The sequence below is a fragment of the Ips typographus genome, linkage group LG11 (assembly GCF_016097725.1).
Source record: "Ips typographus isolate SLU linkage group LG11, UJ_Ityp_2.0, whole genome shotgun sequence".
Classification (NCBI taxonomy): Eukaryota; Metazoa; Arthropoda; class Insecta; order Coleoptera; family Curculionidae; genus Ips; species Ips typographus.
The window spans coordinates 9,537,907-9,564,342 of NC_138432.1; the positions used below are offsets into that span (position 1 = coordinate 9,537,907).

A 26,436-nucleotide genomic window follows, 5' to 3' on the forward strand; every position below is an offset into this window, starting at 1 on the left:
CCCAAGAGCTATTATCGACCTGATGGCATGCTGCGTCCCGTTTCAACCTAATCATTTCTGACTTTTGTCCCGCCCATCTAGTTTAAGCAGAAAACTAGCCGTCACTAATAGGCGTACGACTTATAAACACAAAACAAATCAAAAACAAAATTCATAATTGGATCAGTCCGATGGGGTGTAGAAACTTACCTGCTTCAGAGAAAAAAAAGAACGATAAAAACAACCAAACACGAAAAACAACTTAAATATGCAATAAAAATCCATTTCAGTTTCGGTTATCGGGATTGTATAAAACAATTAAGTCCCACTTGGCTCGATTATCTTTTGCGTAAAAAGCATGCTTCTGCTCTCTTTTTGGATTGGGATGGCCGTTAACTCGAGAAATATAAAGGCAGCAGCTTTTTATACTTTTATTCAATATGTTTTTTTTTGGTATAGAATCCGAAAATAGTATCCTTTTGATGGTATAAACAACCTTTACTAACTTAATCTCGCTGCTACTCAGCTAACGTCTTAAAGAATCTATAATTGATTGAAAACTGTCTAAATTTTATTCTTTGTCAATTTAAGTGTTTCTCTTTGTTTTAAAAACAACGTCAACAAAGAAATTCTGAGAAATTTCGGTCCGGAGTAAACGTATCCATCATACAACAGGTACGCAGGACCCATGTTAACATTCTTCTCCCACACCGACTGACATTCTTGAGGACTCCAAAGGCATAAGAAGACATATTTCACAAGTTTGTCTAATCAATCTACACGTTTAAAATGTACGTTATAGTTCGTATTTCATTTCATGGTATCAGTTGCAAAAATGCAATCTTTAATATTAAATTTTTTTATGTTTGTATGGATGATGGTATCTTTTAGTGGAAATACAATGTTCCTATGTTCGTATAATTGGAAAAACTTAAATTATGACTGTAACAAAGTTATGTCAACAGTTTAGATAGTGGTGGTGTCATAAGTCCCAATTTGGAATAATCATCATATTCAGGTGGGAAGTGACAGGTAGAAGGTCCTTTTTTAAGTGGTGGCTCATGTCGGCGCCCCAGGCGTCCAGTAGTAAACAAACATTGCATAAAACTTTCAATTGTTGTTGACCACAATTTTCCCTATAATAAAGATGGTTTACGATCCGACCGTCCCTTTCTGGGACCTCTTGACGGCCCCACAATGGCGTCCCGTGGCGCTACAGTGGAACCCGCCGCGATCGTCAGGTTCCCGGGGCGCTATTAGATTCCTCGGATTTTTCTTTTGGCTTGATCTATTTAATACATTATTAATAAGTGAACCGAACGCGATTTTTCATTGGTTCGTGATGATCAATTTCAATTTGTTTTCTTTGTTTCAGGTAAGCGACAATGCCCTCTCCTAGCTTTTGTGTTGTATGTATAGCCGGTGAACTGGTAAGTCGAGAATGGAAATTCATTCATCAAATCAGCATATTTTATTTTTGTATTCATCCGTCATTGTCTCGTTGATGAAGCTTCTTATCGTATACGACTGTCGAGGAAATATATCATTAATTATCATATATCAAAATATGCCGTTTGGTACAGTTGGTTTTTTTGTTGATTGAATCGAAATTCAAATCTGATATTCAGATCTGGCCCGTGGTTGTTTCTTCAGCACAATTTATACGGTTAACCGATGCAAACTTTAAAATCATAAAATCTCATGTCAATTTTTACAATGACCTAATGGGGCAGGATTTATAACTATAATTACATGTTTCACTATTAACAAGTTTTATGTTGGTCACTTCGTGTGTGTCGTGAACACCCTATAATTTGAAGTAGCAGGTTGCAGCTAATTTATTTGCTAAGAAACACCCCCCAGTAGATCTAAAAATATGTATATTAGATAATCCACATTTGAAAGAAAACAGTTTTTTTTCTATTTTGGATAGTTTACTGAAGAATTAATTACCATGTATGATTCTTGGGCATTGTGGTCGCCAAAGGTTTCCTTCATTACCATAAACCAAACGAGGCCGGATCGTCCATCGTCTGTCGGCCAATGCAAACTGACAAAGTAATGAAGGCAGATGTAAACAAGCCCGTTTAGCCTTTGGCGTCCCGCTAAAGCATAAAATAATACCGGACTATTATTTTGAGATCGGGCATAAATCTTCGATCCGCGGGCATTTCGGACTGTACCAAAAGGTAGTACGGATTGCACGGCACGCAAAGCGAAAACGGACTCTGCGTAATAAGTTTCGTGTTGCTGGTTGCTATCCAACCGCAATAAAACAATCACTTTTTGCATTGTATTGCCACCATCTTTCTGCATTGTTAACCCCAAGGATTTTCTCGGATATCTTTAAATTCCTCCAAAGAACCGGCCAGATTGACTAATACTCGGTTGCGCCACAATTGCATTTATTATGTCGTTTATTATTTCGCTTTACATTTATAATTTGAGTCTTTTTCCACGGAACGGTGAATAATTCATAAACTTTGTTCTCGCATGAATTTATGGCCTGCGTACCGCGGGCGTTTTATCGGTTTTTCGATTTTTATAGTTTAACTAGGCCTCTGAAATGTGTCCAGAATGGGACGGCTTCATTTTGTATGAATAAAGAACTCACGTACCATGTTACACGGCCCAAACGTGATGAATGCTAACAGAAATACAAGGGAAAAACGTAAATAATTAACTAGCTGGCATTATCTTCTGACCTGCTTTATATTAAATAATAGAGGGAAATGCACGACCAGAAATTCACATTTTCAGAAGTTGTGTTCTCTCCGTCTACATTGGTGGGGAAATCTGCTAATGTTATCAAATTAGGTAAAGGTGACACGCAAATGTTTGGCCACTTTTTTAGGTCTTGGAAATTTCTCATTGGTCACACTGCAATTTGTATCAAAAATTTAGGGTCACCTAGGAAATTCACTACAAACAATGAAACTTTTTACAAGAATTGCTTTATGATGCTACAAAAAACTCTTATTCCGAGTAAAGAATAAAAATCACTGCCACATTTCGCAGAGAAACTGAAAATACGAATACATACAGGTGTCCCCATATTTCCAGGTACTTTTTAGTGGCAAGATTTATACGATATGCTTGAGAAGACTGGCTTGTCGGACGTTTGTTCTGCTTTTATTTTTCTTTTCCGAAAATATTATTGTCAGGGTCGGCGTTAGCCTTCAGCACGTACTCTTCAGCATTTCGGTTTTCAGACTCTCAAGTCTGTTAGCTGTATGATTCGTATTGTTGATAACGCAGAAAGTCTCGGATTACTTCGTTGTTTGTTCAAAACCATTTAGGTATTGTGCCCTGGTATATAAAAGCTCTATCTTTACAAATCGCCATTGTTCCCGGTATAATGAAAAAGGGCACACCATGTGTCTTAACCCTTACGGCGCTTGCAAATCGTTCCCATATTATATCACGTGGATTATATTAAATTACACACGGGATATCGGCATTACAAAGAGGTTCATTACTCGATTATCGAAGTTATTATCCAGGATGGAAACGAAAACGTTATTTGTGCAAAGAATTTGCGGCACTAAACCTACACGAAAACGACAACAATAAATACGTCTACTTCACCACAGAAACATAAACACAACGATACTTCACCGTCTAATGAGATTCCTATACTGGTCCAGCTAATGGCTTATTTGCATTAGAACTATTATTGTGGGCTTTTGCAAAATAATAGCCCGATTATGCGACTATTAAATGCACCATAGTAATGGAATTATATTTCTAAAGGAATTATATTTGTGATTATTTTATGGAGGGTCCTTTTTCAAATGAACACGTCAAATCGAGCTCAGCTTCCATTATTTTTGCGACACCCCGACATTGGCAGCGTGTCGGATTTGGTCGGCCGCATGTTAGATTTAAGGATCTAATCAGTAGTCAACGGACCGTTATGATGATTTTTAGATGGGATTTAATCAAGTAGGTAATTTTAGGGTCTATCATTTGAATTGTAATTAGGATCTAGCAACTGCATAGTAAGTATCAAAGTGTGTGTTTGGTCAAACTGCTAGTATTGTCATTCCTTGGAAAACTCTATTACCCTCTGGTTCATGTGGGACTAGTTCTGGTTCATTGGGGCATGAAATAACGCAAGTTGGAAACGTGACATTTGCGTTATTTATTATGATGACTTTATAAAGGGGAGTAAATAGCTTTCTTGACTAAAAAATGACTACAACTCAGTTTGAAGAAAATCTATTATGGTTTAACTTAAATCTTGATAAGGCATTATTATTTTTTTTAATTTGACAATTCCCCTAACATAAAAGAACGATCAGAGGATCATTATAAAAATTCATCCGGTATCATCATTTCTGCTGTACAATAGTACCGTATCTTTGGTTCCTATCTAAATACCTATACGAAGTAAGCCGACGGGCTCCTGTATAGATGGACGTGTAATAGTGGCGCCCGCCCCCCGTTGCTGCAGACCTGCCCTTGAACCCCCTCGTCGACGTGTGTACGTCCAGTCGACCTGGGGGGGGTCCGGTAAAACAACGACCCCCACGTAGGGACAGTGCAGACGCACGCTAATGGATTCGTATAAATGAAATCGAAAATTTAGGCGCCCTACCAAAAAATTTCCACCACCCTCTTTAAATTTAAAAATAACTAGATTTAGCATCATTATTCTTTCCAAAAAATATTTTCCAAATAGCACGAGTCGTGTAAACATATCTTGCGATTTTTTTACGTTTCAACCTGATTTCCCACAGGACCTGCCTCCATTCTCCCGTTCGGTCTTTTTCTAAAGACTAATGGCTCCGATCTTCGGGATCGGAAAATAATGAACGGCTTTCCCGTCATGCCGAAGCGCACCCAATCACTAATAGCACGAAATTACCGATGTAGGACAGGACACGCAAACCGTGTAACATCATAGCTTCGCGTTCAAGCTACAGATCACTTTATTTAACATCGCACCGGATACACTCACGTCCTACATTATCCGGATTTTGATAAGTCCAAACAGCTGAGCCCGTATCCGCTTACGCTCACAAGTCGATTTTTCTCGAAATTACCTTCTTAACAGCGTCTTGCACTTAGGCGGCACTTCTCAGTTCCTCAGAAGTTCCAGCGCCACCTGATCTCGACTTGAAGTGGCCCTTTTAAGTGGGTTATTATGTTTTATGATACTGTTTTTCGGGTGTAACGTGTTAATTTTTCATGTTGCCTTTTAAGAGCGTTAGGATCGATTTTATGACAGAGGGAGTTGTGCTAGAAACTTTACATTCCTTCAGTAACCTAATTTTATACTAGATTTTGAATAAATATGTTGTTCTGTTTATTCGTCTTAAACTTAAATAAGGTAGAGTAGAATTGGACGATATATATATATAGAATGTCAAATTTTGGTCAGCTTCTTCTTCTTTAACGGATAATGGAATTCAGTCTTAGGCAGAAGAATATTTAGTAAGTAGTGTTTTAATTTCTACGCTAAAACACTATGTTCCAGAGCTTGGGTAATACCCAAGTTACTTGCTGTCCAAACCAAGAAGGATTCTTCTTCTACTTTTCATATGGGAAAATCCATTTTTTTGGTCTCACTATACATCCTCTGCAGTATAAATAAAAAAAGTTAGGGTACGCCTACCCTTTCCTGTTTAGTTTATAGCTCAAAGAGCTCACACTTTGACTTACCTTTAAGTCCGCCACTTTGTCTTTCCAGATTCTAACTATTCAAAACTATTACGTTTATGTTTACGTCTTTCTTACGTTAACGTACCTTATGAAAGAAGCATATGACTAAGAATTTGGGTAATCCCGTCTTATGTCTCTTTCACAATAAACGTTAACATTTTTGCATCTAGAAAACATTATTAAGTTGAACATGAATAAGAATTAATGTATTAGCATTAAAGTAGAAAGAAGCATCTTTCATTGATGGCTAAAAACTCAGATTCACCAAAGTTTCACTAACTAACTGAAGTGTTCCAGCATTTTAGAGACTGTAGAAGACCATACAAAGTTGTATTAAGTTTACAAACATAATTACCATTATTATTACTTGTAACACACATGCATGTTGTTGATATATCTGACACAAACTTTTCTGCAGATAATGCAGCAAATAAATTTAAAATCTTTTCAAATATCATAGTATACGTCTCATTCTTGAACTATTTCTTATAGTATCGTTACCATTTTCTACTGTCTCTCTTTTTGTTTTTACAATTTCCTTTTTTCTTCGTCTGAGCCTTCTATGTTCAAATCCGGTAGTGTTTCTTTTGAATCACTTTTCTTAAATATTACATTTCTTGCATGAACTACCCTTATTGCTATATAGAGTCGCACAGTCTGTACCCATTGTTGGTATAACCTATCATAATAATCATTTTTCTTGTAAGGGAGTCTAATTTAAATTTTCTCAATTCTTTGGGCACTAATTTATAAGCTGCACACCCAAATAATTTAATTTTACTGATATCTGGCCCATAACCTGTTATCATATGGAGGATTATGGATTAAAATAAAATTTCGAATGATTTAATTTAACTAAACATTTTTTTGAATCAACAACTCACTTCTTATTGTCAGTAATGTCAAACTTTGTATGCGATTTTAGTTAAGATTTCAAGTAGTCTAAGTGAAACAGTCCAGAAGTAGGAACTCGTCGATTTTAGTAGGGTTAATTCACCGGGGGTGTTATTTATGTCGCTGTAAGTGCTCACCAACCGGAACTTTGCCTTCGGAACGCATCCCTCGGGACCGGGTGGCAGACAAAACATTACATTAGTGTTAAGTGGTGTCCCGTTGTGTTTTCTTGTAATGGAGTAATTCCTTTTCGACGCTCACCTCACCCTCACTAAACAGTCTAAATTTATCTAGATACAAATATTTGAAAATCAGTTTATTTTGCCACATTATCATCAAGTTTATAAAACCTGGCAATAATAATTTATGAGCACAAAAATTAATTCTAGATAGCATTCAGATAACGAAGAGTAAAATTTACGTTGTGTGGACATTATAAACGGGTCAGGTCGTAACTATAAAAAAAACAGTAACATTGTCTAATAAAATTTATACTCGATTATTTGTCTTCTTATGCGTCTCAATCCGCCCCGACAAAAAGCGCTTTTTGGCCGATACCGAGCCGGCCAAATAAATTAATGCACCGTTTAAAATCGCTTTATAAATAATTAACGATGTAGAGGCGTGTTCCCGCATATAACTACATAAAACACACCGAGGTGAAAGATAAAATGCCCGGATAAATTAACACTCGCCTTTGTTGCGGAAAATCGACCGCCTCCATACTTTCATTTCGTTTACCAGTGATTTTGTGTATGGATAATATTCAATTTTCCAACAAATAACTTGTTTTTTTAACAACTTCAAACTTACTGTAGGTTTCTCTGAAATCCTGATTGAAGAACGTGTTAGCAAGTCGTGTGAATGAAGAGAGTTAAGTTTTCTTCTGAACGGAGTAACTCCTTCAAAGAGGGTTAACTGGGTTAGTAATCTTCACTTGTATCGGTAATTCTGTTATCCCTTAAAGGACCCCAATTTAATTTTGCCCCCGTATCCAAAAGTGAGGTCCCTAAGGTTGCCCCCAGATCATCAGATACATTTTCAAAAGTAACCAAATCCACTAGACTAAATAGACTAGACAATCTTCTACCTTATCTTATTTACAAAACTTAAAAGAAGCGAAACTTGAAAGTCTTTATGGGTACCCACAGCAGTAGATCTTTTCTTTGCCTGTGTGCCGGATCCTCCTCTGCTAGAAATTGCTCAAACAGTTGCCTGATCAGGACAAACTCCCCGAACTTCTTCTTTTTGGAAAATAGTTCGGGGTTTCCAAAAATCTGCTAACCAAACAACGTCCTTCCAGCCTCTTTAAAGGTTTCTGTCCAAATGTCTGAATTACTGGGGAAAGTACAAACTTGGAGACAGACACCACCAGTCGAACACGTTTCCCATCCTCTTCAGAGCTTCTACCTTCATAATTACTGTCTTTTTTCTCTTGATAAGTTTTTGATTTTTTTTTTTAGGACCTAAAGGAGGGACAACCTGTTATTGAAACTGGAGAGCACTATATTTGCTTTTTGCTACTTCAAGCAAACCTTAGTCCAAATCTCTTACTTTATATCAAATCAAAGTGCTCATCATCTGAATGCATTATATCAGTGTCTTGGTGTAATTTTTAGCAAGATTTCCCCGTTGACTGGACCTGACAACTTGGACGTGGAAGGTAAATAAAATTTAAATGAGCCTATCTCTAAAACAAATAATTAAGCGTTAAGTCGTTATAATGAACAATCATAAACATTAATCTTGGGAACCGTACCGCGGGGCATTAGACGGACGTTGCCGACCTCTTCTCCTCCTCCTCTTTTGGCTTATCGCCTATACACAGATTTATGGCCGCGAATTGGATCAGTAGACTAACAGGAATAAAAAAACGCAAAAAGTATAATTAAAATCAGTCAAAAGACCTGGAAACAGTGGTTGAACGTTAGTTAATAATATTGAATGTTAAGTCTTTGGTCTCTCCTCGGGGTTCTGAGCTGATACAACAAAAACCAACAAAAAAGACCGCTGATATCATTGTTCTTTCACGAAATTGATTTGTTGACTTGGTGCTCGAAAGTGGTGCCGTCTACGATGCCCCATGAGCATTCCGCGAACATTGCGATGCATTCTCGCTCAGCAGGATCGCCAACAGTCGAATTACATTCCTTATTATTTTACTCAATGCATTTTGAAAGTTAATTAAGTCATCTAGAAGGGAAAAATGCTCCTTAAAACTCCCCAAAGCATATAGTAATTTCGCTAGAGCTTAAATTGATATTTATAGTTCCAGAAGGCCCGAAAAGGCGCTGCTCGTAAAGGGGGGGGCGAGGGGCGAATTGATAGACGATGCTTGTCGTTGAGCGAGACTCGATCACTGAATCAAGTCCTGAAAATAGTTCCAGCAACGAAAATAACCTCAATTTTTTGAAACTTAATCTTTTTTAGTTAGCAATGCTGAAGGTAAAGATTGTTTCAACCAAAACTGTTTCTAACAGGTCAGAGACATCATAATATGACGTGGTGCCTGAATATAACAATATAATAAAATGACTGGGTTCTTTAGTGTACTTTTTGATTTATGTCCATTTTTATTGGGTTTAAGGTCGTTCAACTGTCTTTTTGGAAGCAAGCCCGCGAGTAAATGTTGGTTTTTGGTTTGTACATTTTTAATATTTCAAGCAAACAAATCAAATATTTAAAAGTCTTCTCTTGATTTGTTCAAATTAGTTTTACTCGGTGTTCTAAAATGCATTGAGAAGGAAACGTTTTTTTGTAATAATAGGTGTTTTCAACAATTTTGCGTTTCAAATTTTACGTTGATTAAATGTTAAGCAATTGATATCAAAAGAAAGAACTATAACAAAATATAAGAAAAAATAGGTTAGCATCTGGATTTTGATAAACTGCAAATAACAATTTTCAGCTTAATGGCGTTTTCAATTGGCAAGTTTAATGCAAAAGTAATGTATCTGTATCTGTGCTCTATAAAATGCCATTGAAATAGTATGGCAATACACTGGTTTTGCACTAAACACGTCATAAACTTGGGAAAACCACAGGTTTGTTCGTAGAGAGAATCCCTAACTAGTAATGAGAAAAACAGGTACAGCCATTGGCCACAAGTCATAAAATGTCATAGTCACGTGAGCGTTCAACCAATAAAAATGAATGAAATTTTCCTGTTTTCAGTTGGAAATCAGTTAGGAATTGCAGTTGCAAACAGGCCTCATATTTTTAGACAGGACAGAACAGATATTTTGCGGTTAACGGTAGTTTTAGTCTTAAAATCCCTAGAATCTATCTCTAAGAATGTCGTTTTCTAAAAACTATACATGAAAAAGGTTTTCCGGATAAAATATATCCAACATTCTATGTTTTAGTAGTTTTTTCCGCAATTACTGGTTTTATTGCACTTGAAAATGCCATCCATCAGTGTAGTAGTCAAATGTAATGTGTAAAAAAAACACTTACTTATTTAGCATATATCTGTGACGTAGAAAGGGACATGTCTCCTATCTCTCCCTGTTTATAGTGAGTTGAGTGAAACGGAATACATGAACGTATGTCTAATATGCATTGTTTGTTCAAACAATAGTGAGAGCTGTTCCAATAAGATATTTTTACGAAAAAGACCGAAATCTGTCAAATTAGTTTTGACAAAATTGACATGTTTCTTACTACGTCACAGAGGACCGTGCCCGGCTCATTTTAACTTGCTTTTTAAGCTTTTTATAAAGTTACTAGCGATGTAATATTGAAATTCATCTTGTTTTAGTGCACGAATTTTAAAAAGTTTACTGAGACTAATAGAGGTAAAGAACAGTCTTTTTGCCAAAATTGTCTTAGCTTTAGTTAGCTTGAACCACAAATAATTTAACTTTTTATTAGGATTAGAAGGCTTTTTGTGTGAACTAACTGCAAAAATTTTGTTGATTGTTGATTTATGACAAGGTAACTTAAGAGTGGAATGTTTCTAACAAGACTTGCAAAATCATTACAGGAGATTTCAATGCGTTGTTAGTTGGCTATAATAAAGCCGGTATGGCTCACAATATCGTCTTCGGTATCGCCCAAAGGGGCCTTAACCCGATACGGTTTCCCATTGGTTCTTGTAGAGCGGTCATTAAAAATATACTCATGCGGTTCGAGTTCAAAGCTGGCAATCTTACCGGGTATATATGACATTTGGCTCGCCATAACTCAGCCAGAATGAAAAGCCGGAGATTATTTATAAGAGCTGCTCAACAAAGAGGACGCGGGAGGGAATAATTTAATGACCATCCGAAGAACAAATAAGCCGCCCGTGTAAAACATGGACTCTGAAAATCAATCAGCAATAACTCGATATCCGGCCGCGGCTATGGTATGACTGGTCGGCACGCAGATGGGTACTAACTCCGGTAATTATTGATCTTTAACGTGTGATGACTGTACTTTATGATCTTCCACGATTTCTGCAAGAAAATTCTTGATCCTAACCTAAACAGCTGGTTTTTAACCGAACCGCTACAATATGTGCGGTCAAAATAATAAATTTTAAACCCATATATGGGTAATGACTAGTGACACCAAATTTCCATTTTGCACCTAACATCAAGTCCCGCATTTCTTGCCAAAGTTATTGAAATAAATTAAATGTTTACAATTAGGATAGGGGGGGCGTATCCTGGCACCTTTGTTTTTACGTCGTGTGGTAATTTGTGTAAAATATATGTAGGCCATTAATTACCACGGTAATCACCAGTTGGTATGGTGACCACTATGGGCTGTACTTGCTAAATTGTAGAAATAAATTCCCTTGTGATTAATTGTCAGTTTCAATAATAGTTACTCAAACAGTCAAGGTTAGTTACCAGTTTAATTTGGTATAGTACATTTGTATGTCTATATCACATTTGTCTAACGTTGTTAATATCAAAAATTAAAATGAGGGAGAGAAAAATCCATTCAAATTAAAGATGATTTTTTAATGATAAGTTGAGAAATGTTAAATAAATTGTAATTCTTTTGCTAACCTAACATTGTCGCAGTCAGATTATTGTGGACCAATTAGGCTTAGCTTGTAGATATCAGAATTCCGTTTCCAGATAACTCACATAGTTGATTATCAAGAAATTGTTTATATTATTTATTCTGTATTAGGCCACAGGATTTTCATCAAATTACTGTATAGAGAAATTTTGAATTGTTCTAAAAAGGCCTAAAGGACTTTATAACAGCAGTGAATTTCAAAATCAGCCAAAGATCACACAGTTAATCATATAATATTGAAATTTGGTGGTTTCTTGTGGGATTTGTACACCAAATACAAAAATTACTAGAAAACTGTCAAAAACTTTGTACTGAAGTCCCCAAGGAAGAATACTCAAAATTTAACTATTGATTTGATGAATGCATGTCAATTTTTCGACCAAAAATTGTTGGTTTAGCAATTTTAGAGACTTTAACAGTCAGTTAGGCGAGAAAATTAATTAACTATTTAGATATTGTAATATTTTTTAGTGTTTGCACACCCAATTGCAATAATTTTAATAATCAATTTCACTTGATTAATGAAACCGTAATATGTTTACGTTTTCATGCTCAAGGATATTGAAAAAAAAAACTCTAATTACGTCTCCGAAGGTGAATTATATTAAGTTTCATTTAACATTAGTAATGTACAAAAATACCAATACATCGATCTAGATTACGTATAACAAAGCAGTCTATAATATACTAAAAAAACATCACAGTCAAGTTTTATACAACTATATTTTCGCCGCCGTCGGCTTTGCTTCACAAAGTCAGTAGATCACATAAAGTACTTACATATTTGCAACTTCACAATTTTTCAAAACACCTAGAGTTGGTCAACATTTCCCTAGTAAGTCTCCACACTTGTTTTGCCGCGTTCTCTAAAGCACTGGGTGATTTTCCTTTGAATAGGTCCAAGTTAGGTAGAAAGTAATGAGGACAACGTCTGCACTGTAGACAGGATATGAGTTGCAGGAAAATTCCGTTTATTCTATCTGCAATACAAGCTTCGTCCCATTCAGTTTCTCTAGGATGTTTTTCGCACTCGTAGAGTAGTAAAGTCTTCATGTGATACCCAGTTACGGGATTTCCTGGAAGATCCAAGTGACGGTCTCGCAGAGTTTTCAGAATACTCAAACATCTTCTACGACAGCCTCCTTGAAGAAGTCGATTTTCCGCTTCCAAGAATGATAATACCCAAGCATCTCCCTCCATTGCTGATTGTTTTCCTTGGAGTGCAATACACTCTTTTGAGAGTAAATCGAAACCTTCGGTTTTTACTTCAACAACTAAATTGGGATGTGGCCAAGGTATTTGAGGAAGTGGCCAATGAGCAGCCGATCTTGGCCATAGTCCGGTGCACTTAAAAGCCGGCGTTATTTGCACTATGAACCTTTCTCGGATTCTCAGTTTCACTTCCGTGGTGTCAGCTATCATTTTCACTGAGTCTCGATAAGAACACTTGTCACAGGCTTGAGCCACTAAAGTCTGGAATCGGGATCTCATTTTACGCGCCGAAAGGTATCCAGAAGCTGTGATAAACTCCACCCACAATGACATGGAACGTTTACGTCCGTCGCTGAGTTTCAAGACGGCACACCCAGGTAAAGTACCATCATCCACGAAGTTTAGTACCCCCATTTGGTTCAGGTAGATGACCACTTCAAATTCAGTGGGTGAAATCACCTCTAAACCATCGTAACGTCCATTATAGTCTGTGAGGGATGATATAAAGCGAGGTTCCTGCACTTCGACTTCTTTGAGCACATCCTGCACCACTCTGCACACTTCGTGGATGGTTTTGGCGCTGGTCAATTTTCTGGCCTGGACTTTTTCCGTGTAGTATTTATTCAATTGGTAAACCATCTTTGATTGGGCCGCTAACATATCTGGCGGCACAAGCATATTGGCAGTCGGGGGGCTACTGGAGCCTGTTCGTTCAGCGGGAGCCACGGTGGCGACAATTAATGGACCCCTTTTTTAATGAACCCTCTTTGGGGTGGGGGGGAGCGGTAAATGCTAATTTCTCCCCCTACAATTTCACCTTTCTTTACAATCAAAACTTGCAGTAAATATACACATACATAAGAAAAGACACGAACCGCAGAACACGGCGAAACCAAACCCACGAAAAGACAACGGATACTGCGCGAGTGGATCCCCGGCCGGCACCTAGTGCGACGCCCCCTCCTGTTCGCAAGGTCCGGAGGCGGGACCTGGTGCACGTTACCTAACCGCCCCTGACAACCAATGAGGACTGAGAGTTGTTATTATATATTCCATGGGGGCCTTGGTTCGGTGACAGCTGGTTGTCACTCTTGATAAAGCGGCCGCGGACCGGAATATATCTCTTCTGGTCGGTATTATATGGGGGTTAAGGCGGCTCATTTTAGGCCCAAAAAAGGGGTTGAATTCTGTCCCGGTGGCTCTAATGAATTTGTTTTCCGGTGTTTTAGACGGGAAATTTTATTTATTACGCTAAGGAATTTAATCACCTTGAATTATTACTTTTGTTTGGAAGGAATGAAGTTTACACTGGGAATGCAACACTTGCAAGAAGATTTTATCCTTTTCAAAATTTTAAGAATATTAACCTACAGTTTACAGTACCAAAGTAAAATTATGTTCATAAAAAAAATAAATTCCTATCATATTCTATTAAATTATGCATACCATGCCATGGAGAATGTGCAGAACGTGAAATTACAGGACACAACATAGCTAAAGTAGTTATTTGATAGTAAAAATGGATTCTAGTTCAAACTAATTTTATGCGGAATGCCATTTTGATAAGGCTATTTATGGTTCATTCACTGTGAATTTAGTGAGTATAGTTTGTGATTGTTCAAAAAAATCATTCTTCCAATCACAAATTACGAACAGTGCTGTAATTTCCGCACATACTGCATTGTGCACTTACTATAATACCTATAAATTCTAATCCGTAATTTTTATCAACTTTACCTGGAAAGTCAGGTACGAGTTTCACAATTATCGAATATACATTTAAACAAACAAAATTAAGTGGTGTACACTTAAAGTAAGAAGTTGTTTGTCTAATGTTATTTGAATATCTTTCTAGGACATCAACAGTCGATTAGGTAAGAAACTTTCTAATTACAAATGTTTTTGTTTTTAAATTGTAATTTGTTTCACTAGGTGGATATTATACGGGATGATTTCTGATTTAATTTGTTGACAAAATTGTAGTATTCCATAAAATATGTTGCTCATTTCCAATCTACAGAGCGCTAAAATTTTATTTTCATATTTGGTTTATAGACAGATGGCTGTGGTGGTGGCATTTTTGTATTATTAACGTTTTTTGTGTACTTTATTTTTGTAATTTTACTAAGTTAACTTAACAGATTGGTACAATTAAAATAAGGGCATTTAAAAAAAATGTTAAGTTCTGAAAATGACGTAAAAGATATTCTTGCAAGTAAAAAGTGGACAGAATTAAGAATCACCCAAACATTTGCGAAAAAGAGTTTTAATTTTTTTAAATAGTCGTGAATAAGGAGGCTATAACCTAATCTACCGTTTTTCCATTAAATTCATCAGTTTTAGACCCATCACGTAGCTTAAATCACGTATGTATGACAAAAATAGAAAAGAATAAGTTACAATTAATACATGATATAAATATACAAAAAATAGACCTCATTCCATCCTCGGTACATCAAGAACAGTCTAGGAGGATTACCTGAATTATACATTTAATTTAAATAATGCCTTAGCCAGGTTTTATTTTCCAAAACATTGATGAGAATAAGGTTTTATTAGTTATACAGGATGTTCAAGATTTTAGGTACCTACTTAGTTAAAAAGGGCGTTTACCTAACGTTTTATTTACTATTTTAGTAAATCCTGAACATTGATTGATTTTATATACGATATGTTGATTGTCGATTGAACCGGATTGATTTCTTTAGAAATAAGTGTGTAAACATGAGATTACAAATTTTAACTATTTCAAAATCGTTAATATTTGCAGCTTGTCTAAATTTCTATAAACAAAATATCAAGTTTTTTAGAGGATTTAACATAAAGAGTGACAGTTTGTAACTTTTTAATAGTGAAACAGTTTATTTTGTACAACGTTACGGTGTTTACAAGAATTGCACGTAAAAAGTCATAGGAACGTAAAGGTATTCAGTAAAACAATCTGTACAGATTTTATCTGATCAAAGCCATTATGACCAAACCAGAATACTATTTATGCTCTAAGGCAAAACCACTTCAATAACAAAGCAATAAATAATTTAATTTTTTGTGTAGTTGGTTGGTAGTAGCCTCTGTAAGGTATTTTTTCTTAAGTGGTAATGGTTGGATTAGGCCAGAAAAAAGCAGACGTTTATTGTCTACCACGAGTCGACGTTTCGACCACTGTTGGTGGTCATCCTCAGGACTGTGTAGTTTAAAACGCCTTAGTAAGGGTCTTCAAAATGTAGGACACATGTAACTCCATCATTGCACACATTTATAAATTGAACTATTTGTTCTAGATTCAATTCTGTACTATTTATTTTGTTTTACAGTAATCAGCGTGCTTGCAATGTGTAGTGGGATTCACTTCTTGTACGCTCTGAACACAATTTAACTCGGTTATTTCGATGTTTCTTCGAGTCTAACTGACAGACTCGAAGAAACATCGAAATAACCGAGTTAAATTGTGTTCAGAGCGTACAAGAAGTGAATCCCACTACACATTGCAAGCACGCTGATTACTGTAAAACAAAATAAATAGTACAGAATTGAATCTAGAACAAATAGTTCAATTTATAAATGTGTGCAATGATGGAGTTACATGTGTCCTACATTTTGAAGACCCTTACTAAGGCGTTTTAAACTACACAGTCCTGAGGATGACCACCAACAGTGGTCGAAACGTCGACTCGTGGTAGACAATAAACGTCTGCTTTTTTCTGGCCTAATCCAACCATTACCACTTAAGAAAAAATAATTTAATAATTATATAGGAAATATGTACAGGTTCTAAGACAATCTAAGAGTCAGCAAAATAACAAAATATAAATCTTAGTAACAATTTAAAAAACCTTAAAAGTTAAATAAATGCGTTTTCAGTCTCTTGCAAGTCTAGTTTTAGATTAAAAAAATTGTTATGGCACAGAATGTTCACTCCTCTTTCCTGTCTATAGTAGCTATAATTTGGCCGTTCAGGGCTTTTTTACTCAAGCCATTATAATGTAACGTATACTTTTAAAGCTTCTCTTTCATCTGATTCAGATCAAACTACAACTTTTCTAAACATCTGCTGTTGGTTAACAGCTCTCTGGTAAGCCTCCAAACTTGTTTGGCGGCGTTTTCCAAAGCGCTACTCGATTTTCCCTTAAATAAATCCAGATTCGGGATGAAATAATGTGGGCATCTTCGACACTGCAAGCAAGAAATCAGTTGCAAATAGATCCCGTTGATTCTATCCCCAATGCAGGACTCATCCCATTCACTTTCTCTTGGATGCTTCTCGCATTCATACAGCAAGAGAGTTTTCAAGTGGTAACTGGAAACTGGATTTCCTGGCAAATCTAGGTGTCTATCTCTTAAAGTTTTTAGGATACTCAAACACCGTCTTCGGCATCCTCCTTGAAGAAGTCGATTTTCTGCTTCGAGAAAAGACAACACCCAAGCATCCCCTTCCATAGCAGACTGTTTACCTTGCGCAGAAATGCTTTCTTTGCTCAACAAGTCAAATCCTTCGGTTTTGACCTCAGCCACTAAAGTGGGATGAGGCCATGGTATGTGAGGTAAGGGCCAGTGGGCTGCCGATCTCGGCCACACCCCCGAACACTTGAAAGCTGGAGTGATTTGCACCGTAAACCTCTCTCTGATTCTCAATTTCACTTCTGTGGTGTCCGTGACCATTTTAACTGTGTCTCTGTATGAACATTTATCACAAGCCTGAGCCACTAAAGTTTGAAATCTCGATCTGATTTTCCTCGCGGATAAATAACCGGAAGCCGTGATAAACTCTACCCACAAAGACATGGAACGTTTACGACCATCGCTTAGCTTCAGCACCGCGCACCCAGGTAGAGTACCATCGTCAACGAAGTTAAACACCCCCATTTGGTTCAAGTACAGCACCACCTCAAACTCCACTGGAGAAATTACTTCCAAACCCTCATATCTGCCGTTGCACTCGGTCAAAGATGAAATAAATCTGGGTTCCTGCACCTCGACCTCTTTGAGCACGTCCTGCACCACTTTACACACCTCCCTAATGGTTTTCGCTATGGTACCCATACGGGTTTGAACTCGTTCGCCGTAATATTTGTTAATCTGATAAAGCATTTTCGATTGAGCAGCCAGCATGTCAGCTGGCACCAACATGGTTGAGTGCCGACTAGAGTTGTCAAACTGGTAAAGGACGCGCGCTGGGTGTGTCCGTGGAACCGCTTTTTAGGGCTCCGCCCCTCCGTTTTGTGCGTCGCCGTGCGATCGTATCGACGTCTCTGCTTGGCACCGCCTTAATATTACCCGCATTTGGAAAAATGTTGGAAAATTCTAAGTTTGGAATTTATTTTGCCCATTTAATGGATCCATTGTTTTCAATACTGTTTGACATTACAGTTGATCGAGATTTATTACGATCGTTTAATTTGTGTTCAATTTACTTTATTGCTTTTCCAATAAAACTAAACTGAAGGTTAATGTGTTTCAAACAATTTTTACATTTCATAGAAACCCATTTCCTTTAATTGCTTAGGTTGGCTCATTATATTCAATTATTGAAAATTTACAATAAAATTTAATAAATAACCGTTTTATAATGGGTGGCTTTGAAGAGATCCCTCTATATCTCGAGAACTATAGTGGTATTCATTTTCTGGCTATTTTAGCATTTTCAGTGTGTCCTGTATATCTGTAATATTTGACCACGTACACATCGTATAAAACTCGATCGGATTAAAATGACTGATTCAATCTTGTCTATATCACATAGTATCGAATTTGTTATTCAATCCGATCCAGGAATTCTCTTTTTTTTAAATTAGGTTAGAGGAGGATAGCAACTGATCTAGAGAAAGAATTCTTTAATATACAGGGTGGTCCAGTTGTGTCCAAATGTCAATAATTTACCATTCGATAGCTCATCAAAAAATAAGTTGACGTGCATTGTCATTTTCCTGAAAAATGCTTCCTAAGGAAAATACTGTAATTAAAAATTTGGAACAAGTACTTATGAAATTAATACTCCTAATGACGTTTATCAAAACTGTCCAAAAATACAGAAAGATCGTTTTAATTTTCGGCCTTATTTCCTACATCACTAGATATTTTTCAAAAATTACACTTTTTTTACTTTTCTTGTTCAGTTTGAAAAAATAAGTAGGTTAGCCAGGCTATCTACTTCTTATAAAATTCTGATTTGAAACTTCGTTTACGAGATAATTGAGTTATTACATTCAAAGAACCAAAACCAACCCAACCCAACTTAAAAATTGTCTTGGAAACAGTCAAAATTGACTTGAGGGGTTTAAAAATTGTCTTTGTAATCAGTTTTCATAGTTTTCAGACAAATTGAGACTTTAGTCTTGAAAATTGACTTGAGAGACTTAAAAACTGTCTTTGTAGTCAGTGGTCATAGTTTTCAGGTAAGTTGAAGAATTTTAGTATTGAAAATTGACTTGTAAACATGAAAAATTTTCATAATTTGAGACCACAGTTTAATACGTTAGTATTAAAAATAGTTTTAAATACAGGATATTGACATTAGATTTATGAAGACTTTTCAAGCTTCTTTACTTTGCTTTTCATTTTCTTAGAACTCTGGACTATTTTTAGGGTTTTTACACTACTTTCAGCTTGGAAAATCAAGAATATCCTCGACAAGTTTTTAACATTGCAGACTTAAAAAACAATTTTAACATTATCCATAGGCTTAAAAATGCTTTTTCAAAGCAATTTCAAACTTTGTCACTATTAAATTGACTTATTAGACACTTCAGTGTTAAAAATTCGACCATTTCTTACAAATCTAGACTTTTTTAGTGCTTTAAGGCTGATTTTAGCCTGAAAAATAGAGTTTTAAGGCTCTTCTCGATCTTCACAAGGTTTTGACTTATCAGGCCAGTTTGTACAGTGTCCATTAGTCGTGAAAACGTCATTTCAAACCTCTTCACTATTAAATTGACTTCTACACTCATCGGTGCAACAAATTGGAGCATTTCTAAGCAATTCGGACTGTTTTTAGTGTTGTAACACTAAAAATCGAGTTTCAAACTATTTATATTAGTGAATATAGTGAAATTTAAGTTTCAGACACTTCAGTACGCTAAATGCTACAATATTTGTTTTGAACACTATTTTTTAGAATTGAAATAGTCCGAAAATTTAATTTGAACTGTTACCAGTGTTTAATTGAATTCTAGACTTATTTTAATCCAGATAATTGAGTTGTACATCAAATAAAGTCCTGAAAATAGACTTTTGGACTATCTTTAATCATAGTAAAGTCATTTCTACCTACTACTTTCAGTAGTAAAAAATGACAGTTTTGAACGGTTTTCAGGAAAATGGCATAATGTATGTCAACTTATTTTTTTCTGGACTATCGAATGGTGAATTATCGACACTTAAAACTGGACCACCCTGTATACCTTGTTAACAAGGTATGCAAGGTTATTTTTTATTTTTTTTTTCTGTTACAAAAAGATTCCCAATAACATAGTGAAGAACTTGGGCGCTATTTTGAATACATCCTGTATATTTACTGTACTTTCAGTGTTTTAAAAGTGCCGCCTATTTGGTAGAAATCCTCTTAATATTTTAATTCACAAAAACATTGTGAAAAATGTAAAATAGTGTGTTTGAAGATCCTATTAGTCCCACTGTTTTACAGCAACTCATCTTTGATCTTAGCGTGATAGTGTGCTTTATATGCCATCTGGCTAAGTGATAAATTTACGTTATTATTTTAAAGAAACCATCAGAAAACAAAATAAATCTACGTGCTGAGATAGAGAAAGGCAAAACAAAAAGGCCGATGATAGGTGAACGTTTACCTCTCGAATACGGCAAAAAGAACATCGTGATGCCTTGAAGTAAATGGCAGCCGCTTCGATGCATCAAAAGAAATAAAGACGTTTCAATGGGATAATCCGTCTATACATCCGAGGCTCTGTAACCAAACAAAGTGACAATGTCGCCTTTGGCGCGTCTCAGCCTCTTTTTCGTCATCATGAACCGGTAATAGATCAGGCCTCTTGTTCGTGTCTTTGTTTGCTTTGAGAACCATGTACGATTTGCACCAATTCTATTTTTACTTTTGTCAAGAATCTTAAGTTTTGTCAAGAGTCTTTGGTTTGCACATCTACAATACAGTGGCGTGTCAATTACAACTAAAATCCGATACTTAACATCAACAATTTACGACAGAAAACGGTACTAAACTGCAAAAATGAGACGGGCATTTGACTTAATAATCACGCGATACTACCCAAAGACATGCAAAAACCACCTAAACATTCAAAACCACACAATGCGGATGCGAATTCTTTAACTGTGCATTTTACGTACATTTAGCTCAGTTAACCATAAACGTAAATCGTCATTACTGGTTGTATTGCACGAGTAACATTACACCAAAACAAGAAAAAACCTGAAGGGGGGTCCTGGCCAGCTTGATAGGTTTCTCTGATGTGTATGTGTATATAAATAATAATCCCCGAATGAAAAAAGGAGTCAGATTTCCGAGTTATAATCTCCACTCCCTTTAGAATAGGCAGAACAATAGAAAAGACCCTCGGGTAATTCGACTCCATCAAATTTGTTGTTTATGATGAGTTTTCCTCTCTCTAGTTACAAATAATCTGTTTACTGTAAAAATGGACTTGAAATTGTAAAACTTTTTAGGTCACACACTAATTTCACTGAAAATGAGCAAAATAAGTATGGATTTCAAAGTAGAATTCCAGATTACGTATTACAAACTTAGAGGCAAAATGGAGCTGAAGATTTCCATAAAGAAATGTCAAAGGCTGTTTGTTATATGCCAATATAACAAATTATTACATACGAAGAGATATTTTGTCCCAGTTTTATGAAAATGATTATACATAATAAAAATTTGACAAAAAGCATCAAATTACTTACTTTACTTAATTTAAAGTACTTTGGTATGCCTTGTGCAGTGCATTGAACAAAAATAGCATTTTTCCAATTTTCGAAACGTTGTGGTCGTTAGAGTACTTAATTTCAATGCAAATACCAATATCTTGTCTATCAACCACACCAGTTTTACTAATTTTTAAATAATAACTGAAACAAAAAAATATAACAATATAAAATATGACCAATTTACAGATTGAAATCCTATAAGATACTTTGGTAACGTGCTAATTTTGGTTACATGGTCAATTACTGGTACAGTGACCCTAGTTTTAGTAGGGTTAGATTTTTTCTACATATTGTAAGTTCTCAAATGCATTTAATATTTTATTAGCTGCTGTTAATCAGCCTTTTACAAAAGGTCGCAACTAAATTACTTTTAAGCAATTTACTGGCTCACATACGTACTATTTCACTGTGGATGTTGAAATTTTAATCTCGACTAAGCCCCCCGCATTTATTAGTGGGGTTTTAAAATTTATCACCGATTTTACGCTACATGCTCCGCGAATTATAGATGAATTATCGTGTGCCGCACCACCTGGATACACCTTGAACGTTCCTGCGGCCCTTTTGATCTATACATAACACGAATGTAGCCCGTACATATGGCGATTCCCAAGCCTACACGTATATTAATAAAAGTAACGACAAGACACAGGGCAACGAGACCGCAAAAGATCGTAGAAGCAACGAAACGTACGCGTAGGGTGTATTAAATCACGCGTCTAGAAAAAACCGCCCTTAAAAATGCATTTTTTTTGTCCGGGTGGATTCGATGTAATTCGTTACGCCACTAGCGGGATGAAAAGGGGCTGGTCGCACCCCTAATAGGGAACGCCGGAGATCAATTTGTCTTTATGTGGGAGATGTATGGATTTTTGATGATTCGGTTTTAATTATCAGTTCCGGTGTCTTATATGATTCATTTTGGAGGAAAAGAAGCACTTTTGTCTTACTGTCACAAATCAGAAAGTTTATTATTTGGGAATGGGAATATTATCTTATTAGAGCATTCTTGCTTATGTCATTTCATGGGCTTGGTATCTTGGGACATGTTTGGGGGGTTTTTCGAATGTTGGTCTACAAAAGGAATTAGGGGATGTTTTGAACAAAATGATATTTTTTATGAGGTACAGAACATAAATGCTTTTATTAATCTTCAATTTAATTTTCAATATAAATCTTTTTATTAAAATTAAAATTTCAGTATTCCTGCAATACAGGGTTACTTTCGGTAATGATTGTCCTACAACCTCCCAAAGTAGTCGTGGTATTCCTGAGATACAGAGTAATTTATAAAAAAGTAGGTCTGTTTCGAAAACACCCTGTAATTTCTTTTGTAGACCAAAATTTGAAAAACCCTCCAAACATGTTCCGAAATATCAACCAAACCTATTATATGACAAAAAAAACTATTGTTTGAATTTTGTAGCACTATTTTCCTTATCCTGTGAAAAATAACTGTCAAAATGAGGCTGTCCTTCGGCTGAGGCATTTTGGAGATTCAAAATTGCCAAAAATCTCTGCTCCCATCAGATTTTATTATAATTTTTTACTTTTGCAATGTAATAACAGTGGATTATAGAACATATCTCAAAAACTGCGACAACTTAAAGGTGTTTTTTCACTATAAATTGTACAGGGTGATTCAGGTTTTATTACACAAATTTTAACCACGTATTCTACGTCCAAAAATAATGCGTCGTTCAGGAAATACAGAATGTTGAAGTTTTATAAAAAAAAACAAACCAATACATATTTTAATGAAACTTTGTGGTTTTCATAAACATAAAGAGCCGATTATTGGCCAATAAAAAAAATAATTTTTAAGAAAAAAAAAGGTACGCCACTGCTTTTTATAAAATTGATTTTTCCATTTCCCGTTTAATTTTGAAGGAAAAATGTTTCTTGGCAATTTTTCTTCCGGCGCACCATTTTCGAGTAATCGATATTCGAACTTATCGAGGCAATAAACTAATAATTGTAAGCAACAAAGAACTAAACATTTGATAAAAAATTATAATAATTGTTCAAAATGGTGTCCTTCAGCGTTGGACTGAAGAATTGACTGCTCGTAAAATTGGCAACCTTCTTTTTCTTTATAAAACTTCAACACCCTGTATTTCCTGAAAAACGCATTTCCGGGATATACAGTGAGGGTCAAAAGTCCCGCATAATTTAAAAATTAAAGAATTTTTTTTTTATCAAAATGCTCGGACACCTCCGTTGTTGTGCATTTTTTGACATGACAGACATGTATACAGGGTCATCCATGTAGTACTTACCTACCTAGTATTTGTAGGTAATTAAATGAGTGCGCTTTGTAGTATTCAATCGCAAATTTCTCGTTAACTGTTGCGTTTAGGGATATGTGATATAAAATATGTTCAAAAACACCAAAAGAGTTTAAAAAACTTTTTATATACATTAGAAAAAATTGAAAAGTGACATTTACCAACTACATTGATGACCCTGTATACATTGTCTGTCATGTCAAAAAATGCACAACTAAGAACAACAATCGACGCGTTCGAGCATTTTGATAAAACAAATTTCCTTGAATTTTTAATGAATTTATGCGGGACTTATTTGGACGTAAAATACGTGGTTAAAATTTGTGTATTAAAACCTGAATTACCCTGTATACAGCGTGATTAATACATGATACTTGAAAGGTTCTTAGAGTCAGCTTATCTGCATGATGTGTGAGCGCAATTAATGGCGTACATCCTGGTGTAAGCTCAAAAATCTCAGCGCGTCTCAACAACTGTCAATGTTTTAATGAAATTAACGTTAATTGGCAAGTTTGGTGGTAAATTATTTAAGTTCTGCAGAAATGCTAATGAGCCGTTTTATTTATCTTGGAACGTAAATACGTTCGGCCTCTCGCACACGGTAAGAATTTTTATATAAAGCTGGAAGCTTATAAAATCCACTTTATTCGCCAGTAAATCTTGCCGATTTTCAAAGACTCTTTGGATACTTTGTCCTGTAATTGACACCAGCCGGGCGTTTTTACGACTTTAGAGGCTGTCTCCATGTATGGTAATTTCCGTTGCCAAGGAGACTTTGCGTTTACGAACAAATCGCGGTAAATCGAAGAAAAAAAATTAATTATTTTGACCGAAAGCTAAGAGAAATACCAAAGATTCGGATAGAGGTATATTTTAAAGGGAGGGTCCAAAAAACGAACGGCCGTAATTTATAAGAAACGCCGACTGTCACGGTGACAGTTTGTTTATGTGGACCCCGTTCAGATCGGAATGCCCCGATAACACTTGATATTCTATACCGGGCCATTGTTTTATACCTCTGGCTCTAGAGAAAAACAACGAAAAAATTAAGGTATACCTTTATCTCTCCGGTCTTAAAACAGACGTATCGTTGAGGTTTTTGTTTATTTTTTTCGGTTCGGGGCATTTCTTCTCTCTGCTGCATTTTGAATGTCAAAACTGTAAATTGGACCTGTTTGGTCATTAATTAGTTTGGACGACGGTTCTTTTTAAAATTATTACAAGATCGATTTCCTCTTTTAAATCTGGACTCTTATATTGTTCGAATAAAAATCGATATTAATCGTATTAAGGGCGAATAATATTGCTGAGGGAGTCGAGTGCGAAGGCATCCGGGCATGAACCTCGTTAACTAAGTTTAGAGCAAGCCTAATGTCCCATTACTTGACAGTAATTTTGTTTATCGTTGGACTTGCTCGTCTTAATTCGATTGCCACCAGACTAATGCGATTTGTCTCGTCCACGCTTCCCGAACCACCCCCGATGAGTTTCCGATTTCTACTTTCACTCAGTTGAACATCGGAAATGTAATTTTAATTGCATATACAGGGTGCTTGATAACTATACGTTGCAAAACTTTAAAAGGGAGGAATAGTTATTAGCGCAACAAGGAAGGAAAATGCAATTACAGGGTGTCCCTGAAAGGTGCGGAAAAAATGCTATTATACCACAAATTGTCGTAACTTAAAGATGACGATATAGCCCAACTTACGTTCAAAAGTCGATTATTTCGTAGATACAGGGTGTCAAAAGTTCAATTTTGTATTAGTTTTTCCAAAATATTTGTTTTTTATAATTGCTACAAAATTCGGCTAAGAAGGGTTTTGTGGTGTGAAAAATTCAAATCTGCTCTCATTTTTCTTGTAAAATGTAGAGGGCGCACCTTGTACACATTTAAAACCAATTAACTTTTTTGAGTAACCCTGTATTTCATTTTTTCTTCTAAAAAGGGTATACGTGGTTGGGCAGGCGTTTTTGAGATATCTGCCCAAATCAGTGTTGCCAAGTCAAAATATTTAATGGCGGTAGAATAATCAATCAAAAAACGGTAGATCAAAACAAATTCATTAATTTTACATTATTATACAGGGTGTCTTTTAATAGTTGTCATAAATTTTAATCATTGGGATTCTTGCTATACAAACCGTACTTCAGAAATACAGTTTTTTAATTTTTTCATTATAATTGTTTTTCAAGTTTTGACATTAGTGACAGATATCACGGGGTTTTAAAGGATAATTTAGCTAGGCAGTCACGTGACCATTGTCAAAAATCATAAATCTCAATAACACTCTTTATATCGAATACTACAAGAAAACGTTTCTAAATCCTGATTTTTGCAACTTTAGAGCATAGTTTGACAGTTTTGACGTTAGTGACAGTTGTCACGTGATTGTAGAACACTATTTAGCTAGACGGCCACGTGATAATTGTCAAAATAACCGTCATAATTCTCAGAAACACG

General features: G+C 35.8%; 3 protein-coding genes across 13 annotated transcripts in view; 1 reads left to right on the forward strand and 2 right to left on the reverse strand.

Annotated features, from left to right (window-relative positions):
- rg (A kinase anchor protein rugose) overlaps positions 1 to 26,436 on the forward strand; it is a 105,288-nt gene that overhangs the window by 65,254 nt on the left and 13,598 nt on the right. The gene's annotated exons all lie outside the window — the stretch shown is intronic.
- Positions 12,137 to 13,664, reverse strand: mab-21 (nucleotidyltransferase mab-21). Its single transcript, XM_081989354.1, has one exon. The coding sequence runs from the start codon at positions 13,444 to 13,446 to the stop codon at positions 12,349 to 12,351; it is 1,098 nt and encodes a 365-aa protein (XP_081845480.1). The 5' UTR covers positions 13,447 to 13,664; the 3' UTR covers positions 12,137 to 12,348.
- On the reverse strand, positions 15,836 to 18,057 carry LOC145735476 (protein mab-21-like). Its single transcript, XM_081989391.1, has one exon. The coding sequence runs from the start codon at positions 17,893 to 17,895 to the stop codon at positions 16,798 to 16,800; it is 1,098 nt and encodes a 365-aa protein (XP_081845517.1). The 5' UTR covers positions 17,896 to 18,057; the 3' UTR covers positions 15,836 to 16,797.